This window comes from Capsicum annuum, chromosome 9, assembly GCF_002878395.1.
Source record: "Capsicum annuum cultivar UCD-10X-F1 chromosome 9, UCD10Xv1.1, whole genome shotgun sequence".
Lineage (NCBI taxonomy): Eukaryota > Viridiplantae > Streptophyta > Magnoliopsida > Solanales > Solanaceae > Capsicum > Capsicum annuum.
In genome coordinates, this window is record NC_061119.1 from 208,819,281 (window position 1) to 208,831,042 (window position 11,762).

At 39.4% G+C, this 11,762-nt stretch overlaps 1 protein-coding gene across 2 annotated transcripts in view; it reads left to right on the top strand.

Annotated features, from left to right (window-relative positions):
• LOC107841773 (beta-amyrin synthase) overlaps window positions 1-11,406 on the top strand; it is a 35,498-nt gene extending 24,092 nt beyond the window's left edge. For both annotated transcript variants that reach the window (XM_016685618.2, XM_016685619.2), the window contains one exon: window positions 11,124-11,406. In XM_016685618.2, the coding sequence (XP_016541104.2) occupies window positions 11,124-11,246 (123 nt within the window). In that variant the 3' untranslated portion in view covers window positions 11,247-11,406. The remainder of the gene's footprint in view (window positions 1-11,123) is intronic.
• The last annotated feature ends 356 nt before the right edge of the window (window positions 11,407-11,762 follow it).

Sequence of the window (11,762 nt, forward strand, 5' to 3'; positions counted from 1 at the left end):
CAAACAAAAATGGGCTAAGAGTAGATCCCTGATGCACCCTGTCAAGACAGAAAAATGCTCTGAATCTCCTCCCGCCGTCCTCATCTGGGTCTTAGCTCCATAATACATGTCCTTAATTGCTCTGATATACGCCACCAGGACCTCACTCACTTCCAAGCATCTCCAAAGAACCTCTCTAGGGACTTTATCGTACGTCTTCTCCAAGTCGATAAACACCATGTGCAGATCTTTTTTCCTTTCCCTATACTGTTCCACCAGCCTCCACACCAGGTGAATTGCCTCCATCGTCGAGCGCCCGGGCATAAATCCAAAATGGTTCTCCAAAATAGACACTATCCTCCTCAACCTCAACTCGACCATTCTCTCCCAAATCTTTATAGTGTGACTCAATAACTTAATACCCCTACAGTTGTTGCAACTCTAAATGTCACCCTTGTTCTTATATAGAGGGATCATAGTACTCTATCTCCAAGCCTCGGGCATTTTCACCATCTTGAAAATACCGTTAAACAAATCAGTCAACCACCTTAAACCAGCCTCTCCAGAAAACTTCCAAAAATCCACAGGAATCTCATCAGGCCTCGTCGCCCTACCCCTTCGCATCTTGCGAACAACCTTTCTGACCTCCTCCACCTTAAAATGTCTACAATAACTAAAATCACGACACTCCTCTGTATGCTCCAGCTCCCCTAACATAATAACTCTATCCCCTTTATCATTCAAGAGCCTATGAAAATACGACTGCCATCTTTTCTTAATGAGACCGTCCTCCGCCAACACTCTACCATCCTTCTCCTTAATGCACTTACCTGGTCAAGGTCACGACCCTTCCTCTCCCTAGCCTTAGCAAGCCTAAACAACTTTTTTTCCCCTCCTTTCTCCTCTAACCCCACATACAAGCTCTCAAACGTTGCCTTCTTAGCAACCGTAACTGCTAACTTAGCCTCCTTCCTAGCTAACTTGTACTCCTCCCTATTTACCCGTTTCTCCTCTTCATCCTTACTCTCAACCAACTTAGCATACACCCCCTTTTTAGTCTCTACTTTTTTCTTAACTTCTTCATTCCATCACCAATCCCCCTGACGATGACCGGCTCGGCCCTAGGAAACACCCTACACCTCACTCGCAGTCTCCTTGATGCACCTAGCCACCCTATCCCACATACCATCCATGTCCCCCCTACACTCCCACACCCCCATTCCTGCCACTTTCTCCTTTATCTCCAGCACATTCACCGGCATCAAGCCACCCCACTTTCTAGGTCGACCCTCTTCACCCCTTCTCTTCTTATCCTTCTTTATACCCAAGTCCATCACCAAGAGCCTATGCTGGGTCGAAAGATTCTCACTCAGAATGACCTTACAGTCCTTACACAACAGTCTATCTTCTTTCCTAAGTAGCAAAAAGTTAAATTGGGTCTTGGCTATCACGCTTCGAAAGGTGATCATCTTTCTTCGGAAAGCTCGAATTCACCACCACCAGCCCAAATGACCTCGCAAAATCCAACAGATCGGCTCCCTCTTCATTTTTTTCCCCAAAACCAAAACCATCATGCATATCACCAAAGCCTCCCAGTAATGCCCTGATGTGCCCATTGAAATCTCTTATGTTACCACAATCTTTTCAGAGCTAGGTACGCATCTCACTACCTTATCCAAAGCCTCCTAAAATCGCATTTTCTCCTCCACATCCAAGCCCACCTGCGACGCACAAACACTACACACGTTCAGGGTAAACCCCCCAAAGACCAACTTAATAGTCATCAACCTATCGTTGATCCTCTTAACCTCCACTACCTGCCCTCTAAGCACTTCATCTACTAAGATGCCTACTCCATTCCAGATGCCTACTCCATTCCTATGCCTCTCGCTTCCAGAGTACCAAAGCTTGTAACCATCCACATCCCTAGCCTTAGACCCTACCCACTTGGTCTCCTGGACACACGCAATATTGATCCTGCTCTTTCTAAGAATCTTCACAAGCTCTAGGACTTACCCTGGAGAGTCCCTATATTCCAAGACCCAACCCTCAGCCTATTATTTCTAGCAACACGTCTTCCTTTACCGCCCTTAACGACAGGCCTTGCCCCCACTCCCACACCCGCCCTTCCTTCTTCCCCCACCCCCAAAACAGCCCCCCACCCCAATCCCCTCGGACATGACCCTATCCCACCATCAATGCCCACAACCACTACTCCAAGAAAATATAAACAACGATAGTAACAAAGCAACAACAGGGAATACAAGGCACACGCAGAGTAGATGGAATAATCAAGAAAAATAAGACAATACCACAAATTATAAATAGGTCAAGAGATGGAATAATCAGGAAAAAGTAGATAGTAAAGGTTAGAAATCACCGGGTTAGCAAACTGATGCAGAAAATTCTCGCCGGAGCTTCGCCGGAATCAGATCCGGTCGAGCACAGTCCAGTAATCTGGACACGCTGGATTCCGATCTGGTCGAGCCGAAGGAAACCCTATCCCGTTCCGCCGGCAATAGCAGTGAAAATTATAGAACGGGAGGTGAGAGAGATGGGGAAGAGAGAGAAAACCAACGAGGGAAGAGAGGGGAGACGTACACTTACCTGTCCCCGACGTTCCTAAGCCGGCGCCAGCGTACAAACGGTCGCATCAACAGTGACGATATAGACGTTAGTTCAGATTAACAATAGCAACAATCACTCTCCATGTGTTCCCCCTATTGACATTCCCCCTATCAACAACAACACTCTGTCTTATATAGCACCAGGTCCCTACCATGATGAAATCGGTATTCCCCCTTTTGGCATCATAAAAAAGTAAGAACAGTAAACCAAGAATAGAATAAGAACAAATCAGTTAACTCATGGCCACTGGGGTAACACTAATATTAATGAATAGCTTTAAGTAAAAAGAGACAGAGGATAGACACAAATAAATGATTTAATCATATTATATAGGTAGCCATTACAGTGCAAAATGAAACTAATATAAAAAATCTTAATCCTCAAAAGCCACAAGAGAAAGAACAGACACAGGGATACCATGAGAACAAGATGGGGAATGCTTAGATAGATAGAGGTTTTGGGGAGAGGGTCTTAAGGAGCATTTCCATCCTAGCACTCTCAGCAGCATGAGAGTCCAACAACTGCTTGGTTAGGTTGGTTCTTCACTTCAACATTCAAACTCTGAGCTTCATCAGTGAGTGTTGAGACCTTCTTCTTAAGTTCTGTAGTGTCTGTGTTGTGCTTCAGAAGCACCGGATCCCTCAGATGAAAGCTCTTGATTTTTTAACTTCAATTTCAGGATTTTTGTATCCTTAGCTGCCATGACAACTCTCATTTCCTCCATCTCTTTACTCAGATTTTCTTGAACAACCAACACTTCTGACATCTGGGACATAGTCCCTACTTTACCTTCTATACATTCATTTTCAATCAAGGTAGTCAGGCTGAACATTTGCTTCACTGTACTAGGAGTTCCCTTCTCACAGACTATCCCAAAATGATCAAACACTATTAAAAAAATATCCATAAGGCATACCATGCCTTCCATCTTTCTCATAGATAAATTTGTACATATGTTAGAATCATTAGGACAGGCAACCTGACCAACTCAAACTTGCGTAGGCACTCAATCACATACAGATCCACAACAGAAGCGATAGTCCCCTTTTTAGACCTAGGCAAAACTACCTTGTTGACAAATTCAAACACCAGTTGAAATTCTTCTTTGAGAATTTCTTTCTCACTCTAGCCACAGATGTTCCCCCTACTTTTGATGCATCTATCATGAAATCTGTTGAGGGTTGTTGTTTTGAGACAGTCCTCACACCAACAATGGGAACATCCAGGATTTTTCCAAGTATTTCTTCATCCAGACTTATTTTCTTACTATGAACCAAGGCAGTTAGACTTAACCTATCATTAGAAAAATCCATAGTGGAGTAGATGTAACCAACCTTGGTGTCACAATACTCTACCAGCTCAACCATCCTAGGTTTTTCAAGGATCCTGGAGTCACATACTCTTCCAGTCAACACTTTCTGAGATTTCAGCATTTCATTTCTCTCCTTTCTTTACACAGACCTCTCATCTTCATCCTTTTTCCTTCTTTTAAAACTACTGTTGGGTTTTTCTACTGTAACTTTTCTCTTTTTGAGACTAGGTACCTTAGAGACTTTCCTTTTCTTCACTGCAATGTGTTTTTGCTTCATCCCAGTAGGACTCCTGGATTTTGAAGGAAAGGACCTGGTCCTTCCTTCATCATGTACCTTTATTCTTCTCCTTTCTATTGCAGCAACAACATCAGGATCAACATCTTCATAACTTTCTCCAATATTCACCATTTCCACATGTTCATTCTCCATCAAACTAGCTTTCTTCAATCTCTTTCTCTTAATAGTTGCTGACATGTTTGCTTTCATAATATCCCCTAGCAATTTCTTCTCAGTACCCTTGTTGAGTAAGTCCTGGTGACTTTTACCCCAATATCAATCACTTTTTCCTTACCCTTACTACCCATTTGCCTCTGTACTGACCACCTTAAAGGCATTTAATCATCATTAACCTTATTCTCCTCATTTGGAGGCTGCACAAACTTCCCAACACCATTCTCATTTGTCTTGGGAGATGAATTCCCTGTCTTTTCACCAACAGTTTCTTCCAGATCAAATGTTCTCTCCCTAGGGTTATTTGAGAGCAAAATTAAGTTCTCTGCAATCCAGTCCTTACCGGCTAACTCGCTAATAAAGAGATCTGACCTTTTCACAGGAATTTTAGCATCACAGGTTTGGCAAAGATAGGATTTGATTCTGAGGGAGTATGGGAACCAGGTTCGTTTAGGGTTTCAGAAGGTTCAATTTTTCGGGGGGCTTCTGAAGGAAAGGATATTGAGGGATCTCTACTTCGACAGGGGATCCAAAGGCTTGAATTTGGTCTATTTCTAAGGCAGACTCAGATGTAACTTCCGTGACTTTAGGAATTTCTTCCATAGTTGGCTTATCAGTGGAAGGTTTGGAGATAGACTCATCAGCCATGAGTGAGTGTTTCAGGGGAATCAGTGGAGAGAGGAGTGGACTCAAAGTCTTGAGGAGGGTTTGAAGGGAGTTCGTTTTCCAGTTGAGTTTCAGACACTGATGAAGAGGGGTTTTAGATGGATAGATTTTCAGGATGGAGTAAGAGAGCTTGATCAATTTCTCATTCTTTTGTGGGGCTTGAAGATGAAGTGTAGCCGGCTATTTGACGCATTTGCAATTGAATGAAAAGAAACAAAAGGGTCAATTTCAGAGAGGATAAGTTTTGAAATGGAGGGCTTTAGAACAATTTTTTGAAAAGTGAATAAGAAAGAGAAGAGTTGATTTTGTATTTAAGGGAACCAACCATTTTAATTTTAGGACCTTTTAGAGGAAATGACGTGTCTGGTCCCAATAGATGTAACTCTTCACTTTTCTAGGGATTTGATAAGTTTTAGACAGAGAAAAAAAAAGGACATGTTTTTATCAGACAAATTTTATGAAATTTCTAAAAGCACATTCATGGTACTAACCTGAGAGATGGGATCAGGTCTCTCTCTTGCTTGAGAGAACCTTAGTATAATGTCTCTCATCTGTTCTCTTCCAAAGTCATTCACCATGCGTGTATACCTGCAAAGGTATGGTACTGAGTTAGACCTATAAGTGCATACTTTATTAAGGATACCTGTCTCCTGATCATAGCCATGGATAAGGCAAAGCTGATCCATCAAGTAGGTCATACATCTTGATCAACCCCAACCTCAACCTGTTCTTTAGAAATTGTTCCTTGTAAAGTGCCTTTGTAAAGATGTCAGCTACCTGATCTTCAATCTTACAGAACTTCATGCAAATAACTCTTTTCAATATTGTCTCTTAAAAAGTGATGCCTCACATCGATATACTTTGTCCTCTTTTGCTGCATTGGATTTTTAGCCATATTTAAAGAACTTGTATTGTCACACATCAGAGAGATAGTGTCTAAAATAATCACAAAATCTTTCAGATGTTTGATCCATAACAATTGAGCACAACATGAGGCTACAACCACATATTCAGTTTCAGTCGTAGATAGTACAACTAAGTTCTGCTTTTTAGAACCCCAGGAAATTAGAGAAGAACCAAGAAAATGATCCATTCCTGAGGTGCTCTTTCTGCCCACCAAGTATCCAGCATAGTCAGCATCAGTGTAGCCTGTCAAATCAAAATTTCTCCAGATCGACAGAATAGGACCATGTCCTCTATTCCTTTCAGATACCTGAGAATTCTCTTGCAACTTTTAAATTAGACTCTTTTGAGCAAGCCTGAAATCTTGCACACATTCCCATACTGAATATAATATTTGGCCTGCTAGCAGTGAGGTACAGTAAGGATTCAATAATCCCTCTATACATGGTCTCATTTACTGAGGGACCGGGTTCATCATTATCCATCTTTGAAGTGGTTCCAATTGGAGTATCAATTGGCTTGGCATCACCCATATTATATTTCTTCAGCAACTCCTTGATGTATTTTTCTTGACAAGTCATAGTCCCTTGAGATGTTTGCTTGATCTGAGGCCAAGGAAGAAGCTCAATTCACCCATCATGCTCATTTCAAATTCACTCCCCATTTACTTTGCAAACTTCACATAAGGATTCAAAAGTAACTCCAAAAATTATATCATTAACAAAGACCTAGACAATCAACAAGTTGCTACCTCTGGACTTTAGAAAGAGTGTGGTTGCTTCAACCCATAGAGAGCTTTATCTAATTTGAGTACATGGTGTGGGAAGTCTTCATCTTCAAATCCTGGAGCTTGTTTGACATAGACTTCTTCCTTCAAAATTCTATTTAGAAAGGCACTTTTAACGTCCATTTGGAAGAGTTTGAACCCCATATAGGCAGAAAAGACAATAAGTATCCTGATAGATTCCATCCTTGCAACAGGAGCAAATATCTTATCATAATCAATCCCTTCCTCTTTATTACAACCTTGAACAACAAGCCTTGTTTTATTTCTACTTATAGAGCCATGTCCATCTTTTTTGTTTTTGTACACCCACTTTATCCCAATAATTATCTTGTCAGCAAGTTTGGAAACCAGGTGCCAGACTTTGCTCCTTTTAGATTGTTGAACCTCCTCCTGAATGCATTGATCCAGTCAGTATCTTCAAGAGCTTTTTTTACATTTTTGGGATCAATTTATGACAAGAAGGCCATAAAAATCCTGGCTTGAGCTCTTGTTTGAATTCTAAATTCCAAAACAGATGTTAGGTTTTCAAGGGGTGAGAAGATTTGAGTTTCCAATTTGATATTTTATGCTGAGATCCATTGGGACCAGGTCCTTGAGAGTTTTGATTTGATCTTTTTTTATTTTCGTCTTCTATAACTGGAATCATCCTTGGTTCTCAAGAACATTGTCTAGCTGAACCTGGAATAGTCATCCACAATAACAAACACATACCTCTTCCCACCTCTACTTTGGACTTTTACAGATCCACATAAATCCATGTATAGCAACTCAAGGGATCTAAAGGTAAAGAAGACCTGGTTTGTTTTCCCTTGACACAAGCATCACAAACTTTTTTGTCTGAAAACTGCAGCTTTGGAACACCATGGACTAGGTCCTTGGAGATCAACTTGTTCATCAAGGAGGAACTTACATGTCTCAGTCTTCTGTGCCACATATCAACATTTTTACCTTGGACACTTAAGCAGGTCAATTCACAATCAGCTACAGAGTCCAGATCAGCCACATACATATTCTTGCATGTTTTAGCTCTGAGAATGATTTTCCAAACTTTAAGCTTGACACGGTGCATCCATTAGATAAAAACTTCACGTTATTTCATTTGTCACAAATTTGAGATGCACTTAGAAGACTATACTTGAGACAATTCACATAATAAAACGTATGATTAAGAGACTTCTCAATCTTCCCAACACCATGAATGTAACCCTTTTTTTCCATTTCCAAATGAAACACCTCCACCTTGACGTGTCTTGAGTGAGAGAAAATAATCGGTCTTTCCAGTCATATGCTTAGGGCATCCACTGTCCATGAACCAGTTCCGATTGTCTTCTCGTACTCCCACCTGCATTCAGAGTTTATTTCTTAGATTTAGGAACCCACTTAAGTTTGAGTTCCCAAAAGAAAGACAAAGGAGTAATCAAATCTTTCCTTGCCCATCTAGGTAATTGGTTCTGCTTCAATTTTTTCATAGGTTTGGATCCATTGGGATAAGATTTCTCCTGCTGGAAATATCTAGTATTATTTATCTAACTCTAAACCATTCTTGACAATCCCTTTTAAAGTGGTCATCTCTTTCACAGTGAGTACATAGAGGATTATTGACTTTGTTTTTAGCAATAGGACCATACTTGCCTTGATACCCAAAAGCATGGGTTCTATTTTGATGTCCAAAACCTCTACCATCATTTATTCCCTGACTGGTTATCTTAGAAAGGATTTGTGAGGATGTGCTTCATTTTAAGGATTTGTTAAGATTTTCTCTTATACGGACCAGGTCACTTTCTAATTTCTCGTTCTTATGAGAGGCTTTTGAGAATCAATCAATTTTTCTTCAAGCTTACTTTGAAGCTTTGAGGCTTCTTTCTTCCCTTTACCATCAGACTTATTTTTTAGTTGATCCTTTAAAATTAGATTTTTAGATTTGAATTTTGAGGATTGTTCCTCTGATTCAACAACTGGAGAGTTAAGGCAATTAATTCAAGCTCTAGCTTTTCTACTTTCTCTTCTAGAGCATTTTTCACAGTAGTCAGTTCACACACAAAATCAATCAACATATTTGCAAGCTTCTTTATCTTCTTAGAAGAGTAATTATCTAAATTTTCCTTAATATCATAAATAGTTACTTCATCATCTGAATTTGCCATTAAAGAAAATAAGGAATCATAGGTGATTTCACTGTCCTCCACTACTAACATGGAGACATCTTTAAGTTTTTCAAATTCATTAGAAGTATCTCCCCAAACTGCTAGAGCCTGTTTCACTACATAATCAGCTACAACCTTTCTTGTTGACTTTTCAGGAACCTGGTCCTTCTTCTTTCCTTTGTCACCTCCTGACTTTAGGCATTCCTGATAGTCCATTTTGTGAAGTGGGCAATCTTTGATGAAATGCCCAGGTTTTCCACATTTGTGGTAGACTTCAACAGTACCACCCGTTTTGCTGTTGCTGCCTTTTCTTTGAAACTGGCCATTTTTTTTAATATCCCTCACAAGCTACATCAGTGTCCTCCTCGCTTGAATCAGACTTTGAGGCTTTCAATGCTAGAGACTTTTCCTTTTTTGCTTCCTTCTTTTATTTACCTTGTTGTTTCTTGAGTTCATGAGTCTTTAAATTTCCAACCAGTTCATCCATAGTAAAGAGTCTTTAAGTTTCTTGCCTCCGTGATAGCATCCACTTTGTTTTTCCAAAATTTTGGAAGAACTCCTAGGATTTTCCTACTTGCTTGTGTAAAGGAATAACCTCACCAAGTAGTGCAGCTCATTGGTGATTGTGTTAAACCTTGTGTGCATTTCTTAAATGGTTTCTCCTTCTTTCATGGAGAAAGCTTGATATTTAATGGTCAACATGTCCACTTTGGACTCCTTCACATCTGTAGTGCCTTCATGAGTTGTTCTTAGACAGTCCCAAATTTCTTTAGCATTTTCACAGGCATAAATTCGATTATACTAGTCAGGTCCTATTCCACACACAAGCAATTTCTTAGCCTTGACATTCTTTTCAATCTTCTTACTATCTTCTTCATCATATTCCCTCTTGATTTTGACAACTATTCTAGTTATTTCTCCTTCTTTGATCTTTTGAACTGGCACATGAGGCCCGTCAAGTATCGCATCCATCAATTCAGTGTCTTCAGACATGATAAAGTCGTACATCCTAGTTTTTCACCATCCATAGTATAGTCCATTAAAGCGAGGTGACCTATTAGTAGATTGTCCTTCCTCTAGATTAGGTGGAGCAGACATGATCAAGAAATCACTCTAGGTGTTAACCTTTAAGAGTGTCCTCGCTCTGATACAGATTGTTAAAGTGTTAGGGTCCACCAACCAACAAGGGACCAGGTGCCTAAGATTAGGAGAATGAACAATAAAACAATAATCAACAAACACTTGCGGAAATTAAATGAACACAATGATTTTACGTGGAAATCTCATTACTCAAGGGAGGAAAGCCACGGCTTGCTCTCACAAGCACTCAACCTCCACTATAATCAAAACTTATTGATTGCAGACTCCAAGAACTCTAAGTTCTTCTAGTTGTAATAGCTCTACTACAACTGTCACTACACAAACCAGCCTCTTCACAAATGATTAACTCTAATCGAAGGACCTTAGGTAACTCTACCTAAGAACTCTGATGCCAAAAGAAAACTTTACTCTTATAAGTTAAAGTAAATCGATTACAAAGCAAACTTGACTCAAGAAAGCCTAGACCTTAAGCACACAGAGATTTGAACTTGAGCTTTAAAGAGTTCTCGTCGTTGCTATGGATTTTAGCAAATTGCAAAAAACTAATGAATGAGAAGCATCCTTTTCTATTTATAGCAATGTGGAAATCAGGATTGAATCTTGACTGGACCAGGTGTCTAATCGGGTACACTGCACACCTACATAGTTCGTTGCATTAGCAGACAAAACTGTGCAGAGAAGAGATGTGACAGTTGTACCAAACCAGAATATGCACGGGACCTGGTCCTCCAATGTTAATTGAACATCATTAAAACATTATACAACAGTCAGAAGCACACTGTGAGTTTCTTACCTAACTATCACCAACTATTTTTCAAAAGCACACCTCAACTAGTATCTGATGGTGCGTGGTATACACTCTTCTTTTGTTGTTTAAAAATGGTGCCAATAGTCTAGTTAGCTTCGAGGTGTGTTTAAGTAAATAGTTGACGATAGTTCAACAAGTAAATGCAATCATTTGACAGTTCATGTTTGAAACTAGAAAAAAAATGATACTTCAAGCGTCTTTTACCATCATCTTATTAATTAATATTAAAAAACAAGCTCTTTCAAACTGGCAAAACAATATATAAAAGAACAGAGATTACTACAACCAGTTTTATCAAAATATAGCTTTTATCTGACTTATGTTTCACTTCATATATTGTATAGGAAATTACTGGAGCTTTCATGAAGAATTGCAACTTGCATTATGCAGCATACAGAAATATATTTCCATTGTGGGCTTTGGCAGAATACCGCAAAAATGTCCTATTGCCATTAAAACACAACTAAATTATATAGAGTGTGATTTGGTCCTTAAGAAATAATGTAGTTTATTGTCTGTTTGTTAATGTAAGTGATGTAACAATGTCTAAAATCATTAGTATTCTCTCCAGAAAGTGATTTGTACTTCTGTTATTCTATATATATAGCCACCCTTGATGATTGAGTTTATTATATTCTAGCAAACTCATCCCCATCCCTCTGTTGTCGTCTTCTTCTTCTTTGAATGTATCTTCACCATATATACTTAAATGAGAGAGAGAATATAATTCATTGAGCGAAGGCATACAACCTATCATGATTGTACATTTGTACGTGTTTTTATTGGTAACTAACAGCTTTCATTGGTTACCAAGTAAAGAATTACAATCCAGCAAGACTACATCACAGTCTGCTATATTTTCAATCAACTCCTACACACAAAAGTGTTGAGGACGTCAAGTGGAAACTTAAAGTTTGCAAACTAATATGGTGATAATTCAGATGACAAATAAAAATATATTAAATAGACATATTATTGATATG